Here is a 19556-nt window from a genome sequence, read left to right on the forward strand (position 1 = left end):
TTTAAATATCTATGTTTTTCATTTAAAAGTAAACACATTACATATTTTGGAAAAATTGGAAAGAAAAATAAATTGCCTATTATAAAAACCATATCAGCATTTTAAAAATGCTTTCTTTCAATCTTTTTTTTCTCCTTTTCATCTTTTTTTCCCTTAATTATGAGCAAGGTATAATATAAATTCTTCATTGAAGAATATTCATTTTTTTAACATTTATTTATTTATTTATATATTTTTTGGCTGCGTTGGGTCTTCGTTGCTGCATGCGGTGAGCAGGGGCTACTCTTCGTTGCAGTGCGCGGGCTTCTCACTGCGGTGGCTTCTCTTGTTGCGGAGCACGGGCTCTAGGTATGCAGCCTTCAGTAGTTGCAGCACGCAGCCTCAGTAGTTGCGGCACACAGGCTCAGTAGTTGTGGCTCGCAGGCTCTAGAGCACAGGCTCAGTAATTGTGGTGCACGGGCTTAGTTGCTCCGCAGCATGTGGGATCTTCCTGGACCAGGGATCAAACCCGTGTCCCCTGCATTGGCAGGCAGATTCTTAACCACTGTGCCACCAGGGAAGTCCCAGAAGGTTTGAATTTTTGTTTTTGTTTTTTGGCCGTGCTGCAGAGCTTGCAGGACCTTAGCTCCCCGACAAGGCATGGAACCCGGGCCCCTGCAGTGAAAGTGCCGAGTCGTAACCACTGGACTTCCAGGGAATTCCCTGAAGAATATTCTTTAAGATTTTTTTTTGCTTCAAGAATTTTCTGTTCTTAGATGTGAGTTTCACATTTTTTTAGTCAAAGCCAACAGGTATTCACTTGGACATCCAGCAAGAGTCTGACCTAGAGCTCCCAGCCAGGAGTTCTGTAATACCCCAGCCTGCCCTGGGGCACTACCCAGAGAGCCAGGGTTGCTATGGAGACTGAGCGTAGCATGAAACCTCAGGACAGGTCACAGGTTCAGTCTTCTGAACGCACTGCCCTCAGGGGAGGTGTCCCAGAGGGAACTCTGGGGACTGTAGCTGACTCACTTCTGTCAGCACAGAGGCTCAGACCATGGAGAGCCCCAGGGCAGCCATCCACAGGACCTAGGATTCTTGGGAAGTTTTCCTCTGGCCACCATAGTGACATGGCTCTGTGGCAGCCTTCTCATGAACCTGTTCCATTTTTCTGCACTGTTTCTTGAAAAGCGCCTTCCCCTCACCAGAAGCCTCTGTTCCTCTACCTTAGAACTAAGATACTCCCTATGAATGCAGTCCCTGCGGGGCCTCCAGAGTCAGACTCCCAACTTTGTCACTTACTAGCTCCGTGACCTGGGTGCCAACTTAACCTCTCACACCTGTTTCCTCATCTGGAAAATGAGGATAATAATTGTTCATACTCACAGAGTTGTCAGGAAAAGTAAATAGCCATTTAGTTGAGTACTGAGCACACAGAAAGACCTCAGTGTATGGTGGCTGTTGTTCTAGAAACCTTCTACAGAGAGCTAGTGAAGGAGGGTGTAGAGCAGCTGTCTGTGCAGTGGGTAGCTGGACACCACATGTAAACAACTAGTCATTCACCTGGCATGTCCAAATTCCTGCATCCTCTTAGCTCTGTGCAAGTGCCAGGGGAGCAGAGACACTGCCTGAGTTCTCTCTTGGTCCCTTCACCTCTCTCCCCTCCTTCTTGTGCCATTTCCCAAGAATACAGACAGACCATACCAGGGGTAATACTCAAATTATGTAAAGACTCAGACTGAAGCAATATGGTGCCAGCCATGGAGCTGAAACAGGGTCTTGGGAGTTTCCTGTTGTACCAGGTGTTACCACCTTGTTTCCTGGATTGTGGGGAGGTGAGGGGTCCTAGGACAGGGGCCAAGGAAACTGGAGCAATGGAGAGAATACTTAGTGGCCTCTGAGAAAGTGTTCTTTACCAGCTGATATGGAAATATCAGTTTACATTTTAACAACCAATATGGCCAAACCATCATGTACCAACTGATTTACCCCCAGGTGAGACCCTGGGAAGGTCATTGTGGGACACCCCTGAAGAACATAGAGACCAGAGACTGTGTTAAGCCCATCTGGGGCCCATGCCGTGTTGCAGAGTAAGTGAGTTGGGGAAAAGGACTTCATTGCCCAAGAGTCTACTCAAGTGCTACAACTTCCCTATCCATGTCATTCCTTACTGCATGCCTTGCTGAAGCTATAGGACGAAGGGACCCAGAAGCTGGATGATCCTAAGTCAAACACCATTGTGAATTTCTGCAGTCGGGTGTCAGGGCTGACAACCCCAGAGACTGGGCCTGTAATACACCAAACTCATACTGCAGCCCAACACCAGCCCCTTATGCTCATTCAGTCTTTCATTCCACTAATACTCATTAAGTACACGTCCTGTGGGCTGGGCATACGTCAGTGAGCAAGACCCATAGGGTATCTGCACTCGTGGAGTCAGACATAAAACTATAATACAGGGTGACAAGAGCTACAACAGGGAAAAGAGAGGGTGCTAAGGCAGCAAAGGAGTGCACCTAACCCAGAAGTCTCACTGCAGGAAGTAATGTCTAAGACAAGACCTGAGGGTAGAGTGGAAGCTAGCCAGATGAAGAGGTGGGGGAAGCACGGAGCAGCATGTGCAAAGACCAGAGACTGGCTGAGCCCTCAGTAGAACAAACAGTTGACCTGGACTTCAATATAATCATGTTAATGTGTCAAGTTTGGGGTGCAATTAATTCCAACACGTGGGCCTGGCTTATTGCTTAACTAGAGAATGGTTTGGGAAGACTGTAACCCTGTAAATCTAAATTTCCAAACCAAAGGTGCAAGGTGGCAGGGACGCCAGGTTAGGGACAGTGTCGCAAGGGGCTAAGTGCTGGACTTCGGTACTGTGTAAACTCAGGTTCAAGTCCCAACTCTACTTCTGAGCTGGGTGACCTTAGCTAAGTTAATTCAACCTCTCTAGGTGGTAACTTCCACATCTGAAAATGGAGAGCAATGCTGGTATCTACTCTGTAATATTCAAATGAGATGGTATATGAAGTCCTCAGCATGGTGAATGGCATGCAGTTGACTCTTATGAAAATAGCTCTGTGGAATCCACCCCTAACCTAAACATCATTTTGTGCCCAAGAATCTCAAGTGCTTTTTAGAACAGAAATCCAACCTAATCCAAACGTCACAGCTAATGGTTATTGAGAATTTACATAGGCCAGCCCAGTCCTACATGCCTTACATGGGTTACTTTAATTAATCCTCATGAAAACCCAATAATGGAGGTGCTACTGTTTTCCGGGTTTCACAAATTAGGAAACCAAGGCAGAGAGGTTTAGTAACTTGCCTCAGATCATCTAAGGCTTCAAAAATCCACAACACTGACAATACCAAATGCTGGCAAGGATGTGGAGAAACAGGAACTCTCATTCATTGCTAGTGAGAATGCAAAATGTTATTGCTACTTTAGAAGACAGTTTGGTAGTTTTTGACAAAACTAAGCATTTTCTTTCCATGTAGTCCAGCAATCATGTTCTCTGATGTTTACTCAAACCTATATACACACAAAAACCTGCACACAGATACTTATAAATAACTGCCCAAACTTGGAAGTAACCAAGATGTCCTTCAGTAGGTGAATGGGTAAATTGTGGTACGTCCAGACAATAGAGTATTAGTTGGCGCTAAAGAGAAATGAGCTATCAAACCATGACAAGGCATGGAAGAAACTTAACAGCATATTATTAAGTGAAAGAAGACAATCTGAAAAGGCTACATACTGCATGATTCCAACTATATGACATAAAAGGCAAAACTACGGAGACAATAAAAAGATCAGTGGTTGCCTATTATACGAGAAGGAGAAATGAATAGGCAGAACTCAGAGGATTTTAGGGCAGTGCAACTATTCTGTATGATGCTACGGCAGGAGATACATGTCGTTATACATTGTCCAAACCCAAAGAATGTACAACACCAAGAGTGAACCCCAGCTGGACTATGGACTTTGGGTGAGAATGATGTGTGAACGTGAGTTCATTGATTGTAACAAATATACACTGTGGTGTAGGATGTCCATAATGGGGGAGGTTGGGGGCGGCAGGGTAGATAAGAACTCTCTGTACTTTCTGCTCAATTTTTCTGTGAACCTAAAACGGCTCTTAAAAATACAGTGTATTAATTAGAAAACCAAATAAAACACAGGCTTCAAATCCAGGAGTTTGGTTCCAGAGCGTACCCCTTTAACCACCGCATTATACCATCTCCCAACTTCTAATGGAAGGGAAACCCAACTTTTGATTGAAGTAAAAAAGAAAAAAATATGTACATATAAAGTAAAACAGAGAGGTTGCTGGGTTTTGGAATGTGCCTACTGTTCAGGTTGCCAACCCTCCCTCATCCCTTCTAGAGGGCGGGCAAGGCTCCATAGCTGATGAAGCCGACGGCTGCCTCCCGGGTAGTGTGTGATGAAGAGCACCTGACGTGTGGCGTGAGGCCAGCATCCCCAGCGCCCTTTGGTCTGGAAAACAGCTGTGAGTAATCTGGGGCACCCGGAGCAGGAAGCTTTATCAGCTGGCCTGTCCCAAAGCCGCTGGGAAGACTATCTGCTGGTGCAGCTATGCCTCCAACTGTCCTATTTTTAGAGAAAGGCATTCTTTTCAGGGCTGTTCTTCTGACAAAGGAGCAAGCCAGCTCCGTCCCAAGGTATAGCCGCTGAACAACAAGCCACTTCCACTGGTTTGCCTTAGGGCTCATTTTCTGCAGGTTTGTAGACCACCATCGAAAACTTTTAATCAAAGGACTTGTAAAACGCCAGCTCATTCCCCAGCTGAGAGAAGCCGGTGTGATACTGCTTTCTGCCCCAGGAAGGGAGGCATAAGACATTGTACATAAGGAAGACATAAGACTATTCAAACAATAGCATCTTGCCAACATTTCAAAGAATACCATTTAAGGCCAATAAAGGGACTTTTTTTTTTTTTTTTTTTTTTTTTCTGTAAGGAAGAAACTGTAAGGAAGCAAATATCTGCTTGAGAGACCGCAGGATTAATTTATGTTTTAATCATCATGGTGGGAGGAGTTGGGAGAGTAGATATTGAACCAAAACGATGTAGAGTTGGCCCGGTCAGTTTTAGGTCTTCCCAACACCAAACCAGGAAGCCAGGTAGGGCCCAGGAATTGAGAGAAACAGCCCCAGAGCTGGCTCAGGGCTCAGCTCACTTGGGCATCTATTAGAACTCCTCAGAATAAACATAACCCAACAGCTAATAATAACATGAATAATAAGAGGATAATAATATTAACCCTTTTCAAGCATCTTCTGTGTGCAAAATACTTTAAACACATTATTGTATTGACTTTGGGACAATTCCATGCTGTAGGTGTTATTACTCCAATTTTGCAGCTAAGTGAACTAAGGCTCAGAGAATTTGTTTACCTTCTGCCCAATGAATGGTAGAGCTGATATGCAAACTCAAATTTTTCTGACTCCAAACCCTATACATCTTCTTTTCATTTGTCATGCTGGCCCCCCTAACTGTCTCGGAGGGGGTTACACAAAAGGAGACTGGGTCAAGCTCTTTGCTGTTTTAACTTAGTGTCCCAGAATTTAAACTGAAGGAAAAACAACGATGTTTTTCTAAGCACAGTCCCCACTCCATTTACCCCACACTTCCCTGCATTTGCAGCTGAGTGATACATGTCTGATGACTCCACAGTGATGCAGTGGGAAGTCCCTGCTGCCAAGCTTGATGGGGACCTTACGGACCACCTGGTCCAACCCTCTTGTCTCCAGATGAGGGAAAGAAGAGCAAGAAGTTCAACAACTTGCCCAAGGCCATAGAGTAATGCAAACACAGATCTGCAGAGTCCAAGTCTGGAGCCCCTCCCGCAGTATCAACCCCATCCCATCAATACGATCCTAACTGACCAGGACTCAGACTAAGCCCTCCTGTCTCAAAGACACCTGAGATGGAGCAATATTGAGCCCATGCCACTGTTCCTTCCAAAAGTAAATGGGAGAGGGAAGTCCCTGGTGGTCCAGTGGTTAGGACTCCGCACTTTCCCCACTGAGGGCCTGGGTTCGATCCCTGGTCGAGCCAAAAAAACACCTTTTTTTAATTAAAGAAAGAAACTCTCCAACAAGAGAAAAACACAGCCTCTGGGGAGTCCAGGTTGGTTTGTGGCCTTTCAGAGCCAGATGTCTCCAGATCCCCAATCTACTCACATAATATAGTCTTGTAATCACATAACTGCTCTTCTGCCATTCTCTCCTATAAATAGACTTCCTGAGGGAAGCATCACAGATGTCTACAAGCAAAAACTTACGGTTGGTGGCCTTCCATGAACTCCTCCAAGGTCCCTGCTTCTCCAAGATGATGTCTGCTGGACTTAACTTGGATCAAAGAAATCCTGAAAAGATAGAGAAGGATGAGTGAGCTCGTGGTGTCAGTCCCACCCTGTTTCAGTTCATCTCTTTCAACATCAACTCAGCAGTGTGTGGAGGATGGTAGGTGTCAGTCATGGAGAGACGATGTCACAGCCTCCAGCTGCACCAAGCATCCCTTAGCTCTCCATGCCATGATGACCTTAAAGACACCAGAGCCACCAGGACCAGTTTCATTGTCCTTGTTCAGTGGTTGCTTGCAACGCACCAGGCTTTTTGATAGCTCACTGGTTCCCAAAGTTATGAGCTTGTTCCATCAATCCTAGAAGGTTCTACATTGGCAGTAGTTTTAACCATGTGGCTAGAGCTGACCACAAACTTGGGCAAATACTGACATGCCTTAAAGATGTGAGGCGGTATCAACCAAGTACTGATAAGAAAGTTTGCAGTCGGAGGGGGAAAAGTTGACATGTATTAAGCTTCTGTGTTCCAGGTATTTACTGTCATTTAATCTCCACCATGATATTAATATCATCTCCAGTTGATAAATGTAGAAAGACTTTCAAAGAGGTTCAGCAAGTTCCCCAAGGCCAGAAAGACAGGAAACGGTCGAACTAAAATTCCAAACCTAACTGCCAACCCACACACACCAGACGTCCCCATGGCAGGCAATGCTGGTTTCCTACCTAACCTCTCCTTTCTTCCTTGTTGACAGAATCCTGGTTGCATTGAGGCAGCAATGTGCCCAGCTCCAGGTGGCCCCAGAGTTTAGTAGCATCTACCATCCTCTGAAATCACCTCTAGCTACTGGACGGACGCTTGAGCTGCAGCTCAGAATCCGTTTCCTCAGAAACCATCTTACACACAATAGTCAGTAAGACTGCCATCACTGCATCACCAGCACACTTCTGTTCTGCGGGTTAAGACAACCCTTAGAGATTAACCTGGGATATCACCATTTATAGCATAATTTCTACTGGAAAATGCATTAAAAGATCTATACACCTGCTATTCTCCTACCCCCCACTGCCCGAGAAAACAAAACACAGCTTCCAAGAGACTTTGTGATTCCTTTATAAGGTTTAAGTTAATTCAAATTTCACAGGTCCAAACCCAAAGCTGCTTTCCTATTATCAACCCTTTACTTATCAGGAAGATCTAGGAGTATCAAAAATGCCAAAGGACATTCCTGAAAATATACTTAAATATGGGGTATTTCTAGTCAATCTTACCTCTCTTTACTAAATTGAAAGAAAATCTTCCCTACAACTGAAAAAAAAAATGTATTCTAGTCAAGAAGATGAAATACTAGCTGTTGTACCCATTTTCCAGTTACAGTGATGCATTTCCCTGCAAGAAAACTTCCGGCTTTAGGATAACCCAGGGTAACCTTGGCACTATTGACATTTTGGGCCAGATAACTCTTTGCTGTGGGTGCTGTCCTGTGCATTGGAGAATGTTTAGCAGTGTCCTTGGCCTCCACCTGTCAGATGCCAGGAGCACTCTCTCAGCTGTGACAACCAGAACTGTCTTCAGACATCGCCAGCTGTCTCCTGAAGGGCAAGCCCAGCACTAGTTAAAAACTACTGGCAAAGGCTGATAAACTAGAAGGACCTATTTACTCAAAGGGCTGCACTAAACCTTATAGAGCCAGGAAACATGCCAATGCAGTAAGAAGGACTGAGCCATGTTCTGATAGCAAATCCTACTCCATAAAGCAGGGGGCAGATGGTCACTGAAATGGCCTTAGGCTGTAATCACGAGTAAGGCCCGTTCGTTATCCAGGGCCATCAAGAAACGCAGCTTCAGAGAGCGTATCCCTCATTGCTGGTTCGTAGGGATTGAGTCCCCTCAAGGTCCATCTTCCTGGCTTTGGTTCCTCTCACTCACACACAGGCTATAAAAAGGCTGCCTTTCCTACTTCTGTTCATTTCCCCCTGGCTCTCCACCCGTGAGTTGTGAATCGAGTTGATGGAACTCCTTCAGGGTTCGTGTTTCACTTCACTGCTCACTTCTGAGGCCCCCTTTCTCAGAATAATTGTCTTAGCTCAGCAATGCTACTGAACAGATTCCAGCAGTTCAACATTGAGTGAGAATCTAATCAACTTCACAGAGTACTTTGGGAGACTTCTCTGGAATCCAGCTGTGGGCAAGTCCACAGAGCAGGCACATTTCATAGTGGTAGGCTGAACTCTCAGGGCAAATCTTCGTCTTCATCCCAGCATTGTGCTCTAGGAAAGCACAAAATTGGAGTTTATCCTACAGGTTGCCAAGCAAATATGAGCTCCTTTCCAGGTTTTTCCAACCCTGTGTATATCTTGCTAACTATTCTCAATAAATTCTGAGTCTTTCTCAGAGCCACTCTCTTTTACCTCAGTGATCATTGATGGTAGGGAAAAAAATCTATGGATTCATAAATATATTAAGTCATTGGCTACCAGCAATTTGAGTTTACATTATCAAACTGAGAGTAATACATTACTCATTCTTTCATTCAAATGCTCCAGGAAGGCAGGGAATTCTGTCCTTATTTGTTGAGTAAATTAATGCCCACTTCGTTTGAGGTGCTGTCATTAGTGCTAAGCATTCAACAGTGAATAGGATTGGCACAAGCTCTGCCTTCAGGCAGGTCTCCTGCAGCAAGAGAACTAAGAAGTAGGGCTTCCCTGGTGGTGCAGTGGTTGACAGTCCGCCTGCCGATGCAGGGAACACGGGTTCGTGCTCCGGTCCGGGAGGATCCCACATGCCGCGGAGCGGCTGGGCCCGTGAGCCATGGCTGCTGAGCCTGCACGTCCGGAGCCTGTGCTCCGCAACGGGAGAGGCCACAACGGTGAGAGGCCCGCGTACCACAAAAAAAAAAAAAAAAAAAAAGAACTAAGAGGTAAATAAAACAATCACAAATTGTGGTAAGATAAGAGCTAAGTGGAGAGAAACTGGGGAGTGGAAGCAGCCAGCTCAAATAAGGTGGTCAGGGAGATCCTCTTTGAGGAAATACCCATTAAGCTGAGACCTGAAGAACAGGAGCTGGCCTGAAAAGATTTTCAAGGGAACACACACACATACACACACACACACACACACACATACACACACACACTACATACATGCAAACCACATACATACATACACATATACATACACACTTGCAGGGATGCACACATACACACACCTATACGTACATGTGCAATACATACACACCCACATAAACACATACAGACATGCACATATACACACATACACACACACAAACGTACACCCTTTGGTTCAAGGGAACCTGCAGCCCTCACCCCAAATGTTATCTTTAAAAACCCTTCCCTGAAAGTCATCGGGGAGTTCGGGTCTTTTGAGCATGAACTGCCCATTCTCCTTGCTTGGTCCTGCAGTAAGCACTTACGCTCCTTCACCACAACTTGGTGTCAGTAGGTTGGCTTTGCTGCAGGGAGGGAAAGCGGACCGAAGTTCAGTTCGGTAACAAGGGCAGGACAAACCCAGACAGCAGAAAAAATCCACTAGAAAGGGTTAAATGATTTCAACTCCCACAGGCGGAGCCTCAGTGGGAAGGGGTCTCCGGGACTGCCCTTCCGCTCTGTCAGTAAGAAGGATGGGATCCTTTCTGCCTTGGAAACCGGCTTTCTGGGGAATCCTGGTGTTGAAATCCAGTGGAAGGAGAGGGGAGGGAGAACAGGGCTCCTGGAAAGGGGAACCATCTGCAGAGCAACAAGAACCACACAAGCAATGGGATGTTCAGATCTGCCTGGTATTTTCGGTCTGGGCTGCCCCCCAGGAAGTGCCCAAATGAGGTTTCCCATCTGCTTTGGGTCTTTACTGTGCAAATTGAGAAAATGCAATCTGGAGACAGCCCTCAAAGGGCTGCTGACAGCTGTTTGGGGGAGAAAGAGAATGGCTACAAAGAGAGCGAGGAGAAAGTGAGACAGGACAGCCTGCCAGGGAGTGGGAATAGGAAAACGGTGGGGAGCTGGGGCAGGGTGGCCGCACCATCTCCCGTAGCCCCTGGAACAGTACGGAGGCAATGCTCAGGGAGAGCGCCTTGGTGGGAGATGGAGGAGGGAAAGGTAGGCAGAGGGAGTCTTAAGAAGAAATGCTGGGCATCGTGAAAGTGATCTGTCCTCTGTCAGTTTCCCAAGTGACTATGATAAAGATTTAAATTGGGTTTCATTGTTTTGGGATGCTGTATGACTTTTTTTTTTTGATGCAACACCATGTGAAAACAGGGTCCCAGGTTACTTTGGCTTTATTGTGTAAGCATACAATTGCCTCTCATCAAATACTAGGTCTATCCATTCCGGTAATTCACATACACTTACCAAGTGCCAACTGTGTGTCTGTCCTGTTCTAGTTGCTGGGCAAACATTCTCAGAAGTCTTCCAAAACCCCAGCTCTACTTCAGCTGACAGGGGGTCGCTAAGCCATGCACTCGCTCAGGTTGTAGGCAGCTTGTAGGCAGAGGACACATTTGCAGCTCACTCACTCTTCAATGAGCCCAGCACAGTGTCTTAAGAAAGCACAGCAATAATACCTGCTCATGGTTAGTAAGTCAAATGCTGTGCTAATAACTTTAAGTACATTATCTTATTTAATCCTCGCAGTAACTCAATGAGGTGGAGCCCAAGGTGATTCCCATTTTTCCTCATGGGAATTCTCCTCATTCCCAAGATGAGACCAAGGCACAGAAACTTTGCCCAAAGCCCCCAAACTAATAAATACCAGAGTCCAGGTTCAAACTGTACAAGGTCTCTTTAATGCCAAAACCTTTTTGCTTTTAATACTAAACTGTACTGCCATCTCATAAACCATAATAAGATAGTAAAAGTCAGAATTAATTATAAATCTAAATTATAGATTATAGTAATATGAAATCTTTTCTTTTTTCCTTTTAAGTACATAACAGAACCAGGCTAACAAAATGCTACCTAGTAGGAGTCCTGTTTTGATAGATTGCTTTCATTTCATTTCAATAAACATTTACTAGTAACTGATGGAAATAGTTCTTACCCATTAATGTTTAATTGACATACCATTTTCCCCAAGTAGTATTGTCATCTGCTGATACAGCTGTCACACTGAATGTTCCTGGATTCTTTTGAAGGCCTTAAGATTATAATGCTTCCATTCAGTCTTTTAACATTACACAATTGTTTAGGAAACTAGCCATGTTCCAGCTCTGGGAAATCCACATATATTCCATATTAATTAAGTCTGCTTTAATAAACTGCTCCAATAGTCCTGTAGATATAGGAAGAAAAATTAACTGTGCAAGGTCAGACAGCCACGGGAGGGTCAGAGTTAAAACTACAGGCTAGTTGTGACGGGTATCCGTGATTCTTTTCGGCTGTCAGTATACAACTCACCTTCCTGTGTTTGGGGAATTTCTCACCTTAGGAATCTTGGTGGTGGAAAAAGGCCACCCCCCATCACAAAATCCAAAACCTCAACCTTAGCCTCCCTTATTACGTTAGGGTGTGCATGTGGCCAGTGAGATCTCTCCACCAGATTCAACTGCCAGTGATGCAAAGAAGCAGGGCCTATGAAAAATCCCTTCGGGGGGTCAGGGGGAACGTGGCTACATTCAGGTTTAGGGGCAGCGTTCAGCATCAGGGAGTCAAAGGGAGAAGCAGAGGGGCTGAGCCCAGGGGTGCCAGTTCTGCACTGAGTTAGGACATGATCCTGGCTGCAGCATCCAAGCCAGGTTCCTCAGCGCACCCAGGGAGTCTGTGAGCATCCTAACACCTTGTCATAAATTCCTGTTCACTGAATCATCCAAAGATGTTTTTTTTTTATTATTATTGCATTGCAATTAAGAACCCTAATACTAGAACTGAACCTGGAAGCATCCGAAGACCTGACATCACTTAGTTCTAGACAAAATTTTTGTGCAGACACCCCAGTGGAGGAGTCTGGAGTCAAAACCAACAGGTGCCCATGGTCAGGCAGGAGTCTAGGCTTGGTTTCAGGCTTGAGGAGGATAAGCTTGCTTCTGGATCACTCTTCTTGAAGGCCCAGGACTCTGGCAGTGGACACCCTTCTCAGCATCCGGCACCATGGTCCCCATGAATTTTAACAAAGGAAAAGCCAGCTGTACCTCAAAGCTAATTACTGGAACACAATTCACTCTATGTTTTCTGTTTTTAAGAGTTTTCTGGATGTCTCTTGCAACATGGATTGTCTTTTCATTGGGATGTGTATATCTGTGCACGAGAGTGTGTTCTCCTTTTGATGTAGGCTGTTCTTCTAGGGGCCACTTTGCTAATTTTACACCAGCTTATCATGGGTGCTGAATCCAGTAGAGTGTAGTGAAGATCAGCCATATTCTTCCTATCTCACACACACTCCTTGCGTATTCCTACCCCAAGCCCTGGAGAGCAGCTTGGGCAGATCCTACAGCTTTCTTGACACTTTCAGATAGTTAAAGGTTTAGTCAAGTCTACCTCAACATTTTAACATCTCATCCAATTTCAAACTTATTTCTGCCCAGCTGAGGCCTGGCCTGTGGCTTGAGGACCGACAAAGAGAAAGGAGTTGGCACTGGAGGTAGGATACACACAGTCTTTTCTTTTACTCCCTAGGCTCCCCCTCCCCTCCCCTCCCCCTAGATCCCCTGGGGATTGGGTCCAGCAGGAGAGAGAGGTGATTTCCTTCACTCCAGATGCACAGTTTTAGTTCTCCTTTGGCGGAAACTTGCCTTCTGTCATGGCAGATATTCAAATGCTGGCTGGTTCCTGGAGGTTCTTTTGGGACCCTCCACCCTCCCCTGGCACAGCAATGCACCCTCCTGCCAGCGGCTCACAGAACTCCGGGAAACACTTAGGTTTACCAGTTTGTTAAAGAATATGATAAAGGATATAGATGAAAAATCAGATGAAAAGAAACATTGAGCGAGGTCTGGAAGGGTCCTGAACACAGGATCCTCTGTTCCCGTGGCATTGGGGTGTGTTATCCTCCCAGTGTGGATGTGTTCACCCACTTGGAAGTTCCCGGAGCCCCCTCGTACTGGGATTTTATGAGACTTCCCTCACTTAGGCATGAACCATCATTAACTCTATTTCCAGCCCCTCTGCCTTCTCTGGAGGATGGCGGAGTGGGAATGAACATTCCAAGCTTCTAATCATGACTTGGTCTTTCCAGTGACCAGCCCCTATCCAGTAGTCACCCGGGAGCCCACCCAGAGTTGCTCATTAGAACAAATATGATCCTAGTGTTCTTATCACTTAGGAATTTACAAGGGTTTTAGGAGAGCTGTGTCTGGATGGGTTCAAAGACCAAATATTAGAACAAGGGATGCGCCTAGTGGTCTTATCACACAGGAAATCACAAGGGTTTTAGGAGCTCTGTACCAGGAAACAGGGGTAGAAACCAATATATATATTTTCTATTATCTCACAAGTGCCTACATTTTAGGGTTGTAAGAATTAAGTGAGCTAATAATACTGTAAGCAGCACACAAGTGTTAGAGTTAACTCTCTGAAGATACTGTGGTAAAATTAGTTAAGAATTTCCTCTGCTCTCTCCCATCGTTGTTTCTTGATTTCTTTTACTCTGCTTATTTCAATCTCCACCTCTCACGGAGGCAGCTTGTCTCATGTGTGGTTATCCTTAGCCACCTGCTCATATTTAGGGGTTGGCATTAAAGTGCTGAGTGGAAGTGTGTGTGAGGGTAGTTTGTCAACTGGTGTGACCTAACTCCACTCTGATAGAACTGTATACTCTGTGAGATCAGGATCCTATCTTGTTAGCCACCAGATTCCCTGCATCTAGAACACAACAGGTGCTCAATAAATATTTGATGTTATTCTTAAACCTCTCTAAGCCTCAGTTTTCTCATCTGAAAATTGAGGATAAAAAATATTTACCTGGCAGGAGTTTTGAGGAGAGACAGTATATGTAAAGCACAAGTTCAGTGCTTAGCACTTAGTTATAAATAATAATGGGTAGCAATCATTATTATTGTTATCATTTTTAGGGACATCAGGGCAGCAGCTCCATGACCATTTGTGGTCACCACTGACCATGCTAAATATAGAGCCAAAGCACAGTACCTGTTGAGAGGCTAGTTATTACAGGACAAATCAGCAAAGCAAGGAGAGGGCTTAAGATAAGCCCTTGACATTCAATGTTTAGGAAGTCCAAGGACACTGGCTTTAGTCATGACTGAGAAGAAAGAAGGTGGGTAGTGATGTCACACTGCCAAATAGCTCTGTAGAATGGCCATTCACATGGAATGCTCCTGTATTGCTCTGTTCAGTCTATTATAAGCAATTTAGCAGTAAAGGCACTGGAGGAGGCTAAATGGTGCATGAAGCCTTCCCCTCAAACCTGGCACTCTATCCAGACAGCAGGCAGGCTGCTAGAAATGGAAACCCATTTTTTTCTGGAAATGGAAACAATCCGTTTCTTTTGGAATAGAGTTTTTGAAAGTAATATATGTACATAGCTTTAAAAAAAATCAAACAATACAAGAGGGTGTAAATGGAAGAGTCAGCATTCCTATCACCCCCAAACCTTCAGGCAGATTCCCCAGAGATAATCACTGTTTTGTCTTACAGATACTTTTAGGCATATGCAAGATATGTGTATTTTTCCCCAGATGGAATGGTAAAAAAAGTTCTGAAACTTGTTTTTTTGCCCTTTATTTATCCTTAATATCTTTGCACATCAGTATATAAGGACTTATCTCCTTATTTTTAACAACTGCTCTATTCATTAAGATAAGTTAAGAGATAAGCCCCCAGATCTCCACACTTAACACAATTGAAGTTTCTCATTTACCTAAATCCAACTGGTGGTAGTGCGTGTGGGAGGGGAGGTGTTCTGACCCTAGCACTTATTCAGATATCCAGGATACCCAGGACTTCAACATATGACTTCCACGTACTCGGTGGCTTCTAAGGTCACCCTGGGTATTAGATGGGGAAAGTGTGTGGAGGAAGGTGAGGTTTGTTCTAAATGAATCAGGCCTAGAAATGTTTTATACCACTTCTGCTCACTTTCCATTGGCCAGAACTAGCCTGACTGCCCTAGACTAGTACTAGGAAATGTCCCAGATGGACAGCTTCTTCCCACAGTAACTCAGCTCTATGGAAGGAAGCTCAAACCTTTGAGAGGCAGTGAGCCACATCCCACACAGACACATTGTAGGAATACACCCTCATTTACTTAAGCTTTATTAGAAGGCTGGTTTTCCTCTTCTCTTTCTTCTGTTTTTCTACTTGTCTTTTGTCAAAGGCAAATTTTTTTAAGTGTAGAAAACTACTAACTGGTAAGAATGAAGAAATAAGAAAACGGACACTTGTGGAGCGTATACACTCGTTCAGATCTGGTGGGGTTAGGGGGGAGACACTACCAACGAAAAGCCTTTAAAGGATGCATATCTTTGACCCAGTAACACTTCTAAGGACATTTCCTAAAGAAATTAGTGGATAACTGCTCACGCTGTACGTACAAGGATATTTATAAGAGCGACACATTGTAAGCAACCTAGATGCCCAACAACAGAGACCTGTTTAAATTACAGTGCATCCAGAGAATGGAATGCTTTGCAGGTGTTTAAAATAACTGCATGATACCTGCAAACATAAAAATATGTCCATATGTTCTGATAAAAAACAAGACTCCTAAACAGTGTATGTTTTTTTAAACAAATTGATTACGTGTAGCAACAGGCTGGAGGACATCTGTTAAATAAAACGTTTACAGTGTTTATCCCTGGTGGGTGTAACTATGGTTGTTCTCACTGTCTTCTTTTCCACCTTTATGTAATGTCTCAACGTTTTATCATTAGAAAAAACAGTGAAGCTATTCTCCGTTTGAAACAAACAAACAAAAAAATGTAGATAAAGAGGACTGGGGCTTAGGTGACTGAAAGCAAGTATGTGAGACCCCGCCTCCAGGACCCTGCCTGTCACCCAACACTCAAGTTGCTATCAGGAGCACTTCTCTCTGTTGCAGTGACTGGCTTCTGTCACGCAATCCCCAGGTTATAAAGAGAGGGGAGGACAGGCCTCAGGGCAGAGGCAGCAGCCCCAGGGTCGGCAGGCTGCGGCTTGCCATGGGGAACACCATCAGGGCCCTCGCGGCCTTCGTCCCGGCTGACCACTGCCAGAACTACATGGTCAGAGACCTCCAGGAGATGCCGCTGGACAAGACGGTGGATCTGAGCGGGAACATGCTCCGTCGCTTCCCCGTGCACGTGTGCTCCTTCCAGCAGCTCGCCAAGCTCTACCTGAGTGACAATCGCCTCAACAGCCTGCCTCCGGAGCTGGGGCAGCTGCAAAATCTGCAGATCCTGGCCCTGGATTTCAACAACTTCAAGGCTCTGCCCCAGGTAGTATGTACCTTGAAACAGCTCTGCATCCTCTACCTGGGCAACAACAAACTCTGCGACCTCCCCGGTGAGCTGAGCCTGCTCCAGAATCTCCAGACCCTGTGGGTCGAGGCCAATTACCTCACCCAGCTGCCAGATGTGGTGTGTGAGCTGAGTCTCCTTAAGACTCTGCATGCTGGCTCCAACGCCCTGCGTCTGCTGCCAGGCCGGCTCCGGCGCCTCCGGGAGCTGAGGACCATCTGGCTCTCAGGCAACCTGCTGACAGACTTCCCCCCTGTGCTGCTTCACATGCCTTCCCTGGAGGTGATCGATGTGGACTGGAACAGCATCCGCTACTTCCCCAGCCTGGCCCACCTGTCAAGCCTGAAGCTGGTCATCTATGACCACAATCCTTGCAGGAATGCGCCCAAGGTAGCCAAAGGGGTGCGTCGCGTGGGAAGATGGGCAGAGGAGACCCCAGAGCCTGACCCCAGAAAAGCCAGGCGCTACGCACTGGCCAGGCAGGAAAGCCAGGAGGCACAAGTGCCTGCCCTGCCTCCTCTACTTCCACCTAGCAACTCCTGAGAAGCTTCAGGTGTAGGTCAATGCCAAGGACCCAACTCCAGCATCTTCTGGAGACCTCTCCATTAGAATGCAAAGGACTGCTCCAGGACAGGTGGGGCAGCTCTGCCAGTGGAAAATGGAATAGTCAGATGAAATGCCTACCTCACACCAAGAAGAAAATACTCAAGGCCAACATCTCTCCCAGAAGAAATTGTTATAGGTGGCATGACAACTTCTTTGCAAGAAAATCAGCCTCTCCGAGCAGGTATTTTGAAACACTTAAGAGCAAGAAAGGCTGGGACCCTTTGGCCTCCTCCAGTCTCCAGGAGTGGCTGGTCATGAGGCCAATGAGCCCCTCAAACAAGGTATTTGTTACAGAGCTCATCTAAAAGTTCAGGGGGCCTGTCTCCACCCCTTTGCAGGATGTATTTTCTTACTATGAATGACCATAAATGGTAAGAAGACATTACCGATTCAGGCCACTTAAAAATGACATGTCTACCTAGTCAGTCCGATTCAGACTCTTCGTTGTTGCAAAGGCTCAAGATGAAGCTTTTCCCCTGAAATTTAGTGGCTGCTGAGAAGACACCCCTGCTGGGAATGCCTCCTGGTGGAATCCAGCTGCCACTTTAAAACTTGACCGTGGTTCATGCTGATTTCGCTCATTTTCCTTGACCCACCTGTAGACTGTCACTGGCAATGCTGAAAGTCATCTAGAAAACAGAACCTCTCCTTGGCAGTGCGGTCACATCAAAATCAAGCCTCGTTGCGAAAGGCTGCCTCTGTGGAGCAGAGCCCTCCTGTTTACTCACATAATGAACCAGAATTGAATTGAATCTCTTGCCGTGCAGGGACCACATTTCCAGAATCATATTAGGTTAAAAGTTGTACGTGAGAAATCTGTTCGTTTGCAACAAGCATTTGGAAATTGGAATTGCAGGTTGTGGTATATATAGGAAGTGTCTGCCTCTTCAGCCTCAGTATCTCTGCCCTGCTCTGGTTTGATTTTTGTAGATAAAATCTTTTGATGGTCGGTGTATAAACCTAGGTAGTCAGGCCGCTATTTCTCTGAAGTATGTTAATCATGACCTTTTCTTCTCCCCATGAATACATCAATTTTAAACAAACTGCTGTCAGTGGGTAGTTTAATAACACAATCCTTTATGTTCTTGAACCCTTTCAGTAGTCAAGGACACAAAAGTGCCATCTTAACTAAAACATACTGAATTTAGCTTTTAAAAAGTACTTTTGCCATAAAAGCATCTTAACCCAGCAAAGTTTGGTTCTAAAATGACATTATACAGCAGACTATTTTCATGTTTTCCTACCACAATTATTTCTTGCTAAATCAGAGGAAGAAAAAGTTTCATGGTTTCACATAATCTCTTCCTGTCACCACCCCCCAGTCTGTAGAGTATCTACAACCCATTGATCAGACTGCTAAAGGGTCCTTTTAATCACTAAATTGTCAAATACTTAACTCCTTTAATAATGAGTCCAGATTTCTATTAGACAGCTAGGATTTAGTCTATTTACTCACTCCTAATGACTGCAATTACACTATACTCAGTTGATAACAGAAACTTTCTGCCAACAAGACTGCCTCCTGAGCTGTATCACAGCTCATCCTTCACAATGGCTATGATTTTCTTTTGACCCTCTCTTCCCCCTCCTAAGATTACGGGGCCCACCTTTTCCAAGGAAGCCATAAGCTGTAGCTATTGACCTACAGAATTTTCATCTAATGAGCTAACTAGTCTGAAACAGATATCAAATTATAAACATTCTGACACAAAATTAAACTGTTTTGTTCTAAAATAATCAATACACAACAAATAAACACTTCTTAAACAACATGGTTAAGTGTTCACCATGAATTTTGCTGTCCAAGTTTTCACTATAGGATTTCAATCAATTTTATAAATTGACTATGTAAATGCATATTTACATTTCCATAACCCTCTGATGTTTTCTTGAAATTCTAACGTAATTATAAACTTAAAAAGGGAAAAATGCTGAAGCACCAAAAGTTAACTTCTTTTTCTTTGGTGCACCACACGACCTGCGAAAATCTTAGTTCCCCGACCAGGGATTGAACCCAGGCCATGGCAGTGATAGCGCCGAGTCTTAACCACTGGACCACCAGGGAATCCCCAACGTTTTTACTTTTAAAAGTCCTGAAACCCAAAGTGCATCAGAGGAAAATCTCTTCCCGAAGTTTATGTAGGATTTTAGCTTCCACAAATATTAATGATGCCGGGGCTTCCCTGGTGGCGCAGCGGTTGAGAATCTGCCTGCCAATGCAGGGGACACGGGTTCGAGCCCTGGTCTGGG

At 45.0% G+C, this 19556-nt stretch overlaps 2 protein-coding genes across 2 annotated transcripts in view; one reads left to right on the forward strand and one right to left on the reverse strand.

Moving 5' to 3' along the window:
- Window positions 1–11543, reverse strand: part of RAB3IP (RAB3A interacting protein) — a 155921-nt gene extending 144378 nt beyond the window's left edge. Inside the window, exons 1-3 of the mRNA XM_024736626.1 lie at window positions 11377–11543; window positions 10666–10853; window positions 6283–6366 (exon numbers count right to left, since the gene is read on the reverse strand). Of these exons, the coding sequence (XP_024592394.1) occupies window positions 6283–6366; window positions 10666–10712 (131 nt within the window). The 5' untranslated portion in view covers window positions 10713–10853; window positions 11377–11543. The remainder of the gene's footprint in view (window positions 1–6282; window positions 6367–10665; window positions 10854–11376) is intronic.
- A 4860-nt stretch (window positions 11544–16403) lies between these two features.
- LRRC10 (leucine rich repeat containing 10) lies at window positions 16404–17243 on the forward strand. Its single transcript, XM_024736630.1, has one exon. It carries the CDS (start codon window positions 16404–16406, stop codon window positions 17241–17243), a length of 840 nt encoding a protein of 279 aa, XP_024592398.1.
- The last annotated feature ends 2313 nt before the right edge of the window (window positions 17244–19556 follow it).

This window comes from Neophocaena asiaeorientalis, unplaced genomic scaffold (assembly GCF_003031525.2).
Source record: "Neophocaena asiaeorientalis asiaeorientalis breed wild unplaced genomic scaffold, Neophocaena_asiaeorientalis_V1.1 scaffold134, whole genome shotgun sequence".
NCBI classification, from domain to species: domain Eukaryota; kingdom Metazoa; phylum Chordata; class Mammalia; order Artiodactyla; family Phocoenidae; genus Neophocaena; species Neophocaena asiaeorientalis.

What these genes read in the sequence shown, in the direction of transcription:
- LRRC10 (XM_024736630.1), top strand. Translation starts at nt 16,404, where the DNA reads ATGGGGAACACCATCAGGGCCCTCGCGGCCTTCGTCCCGGCTGACCAC.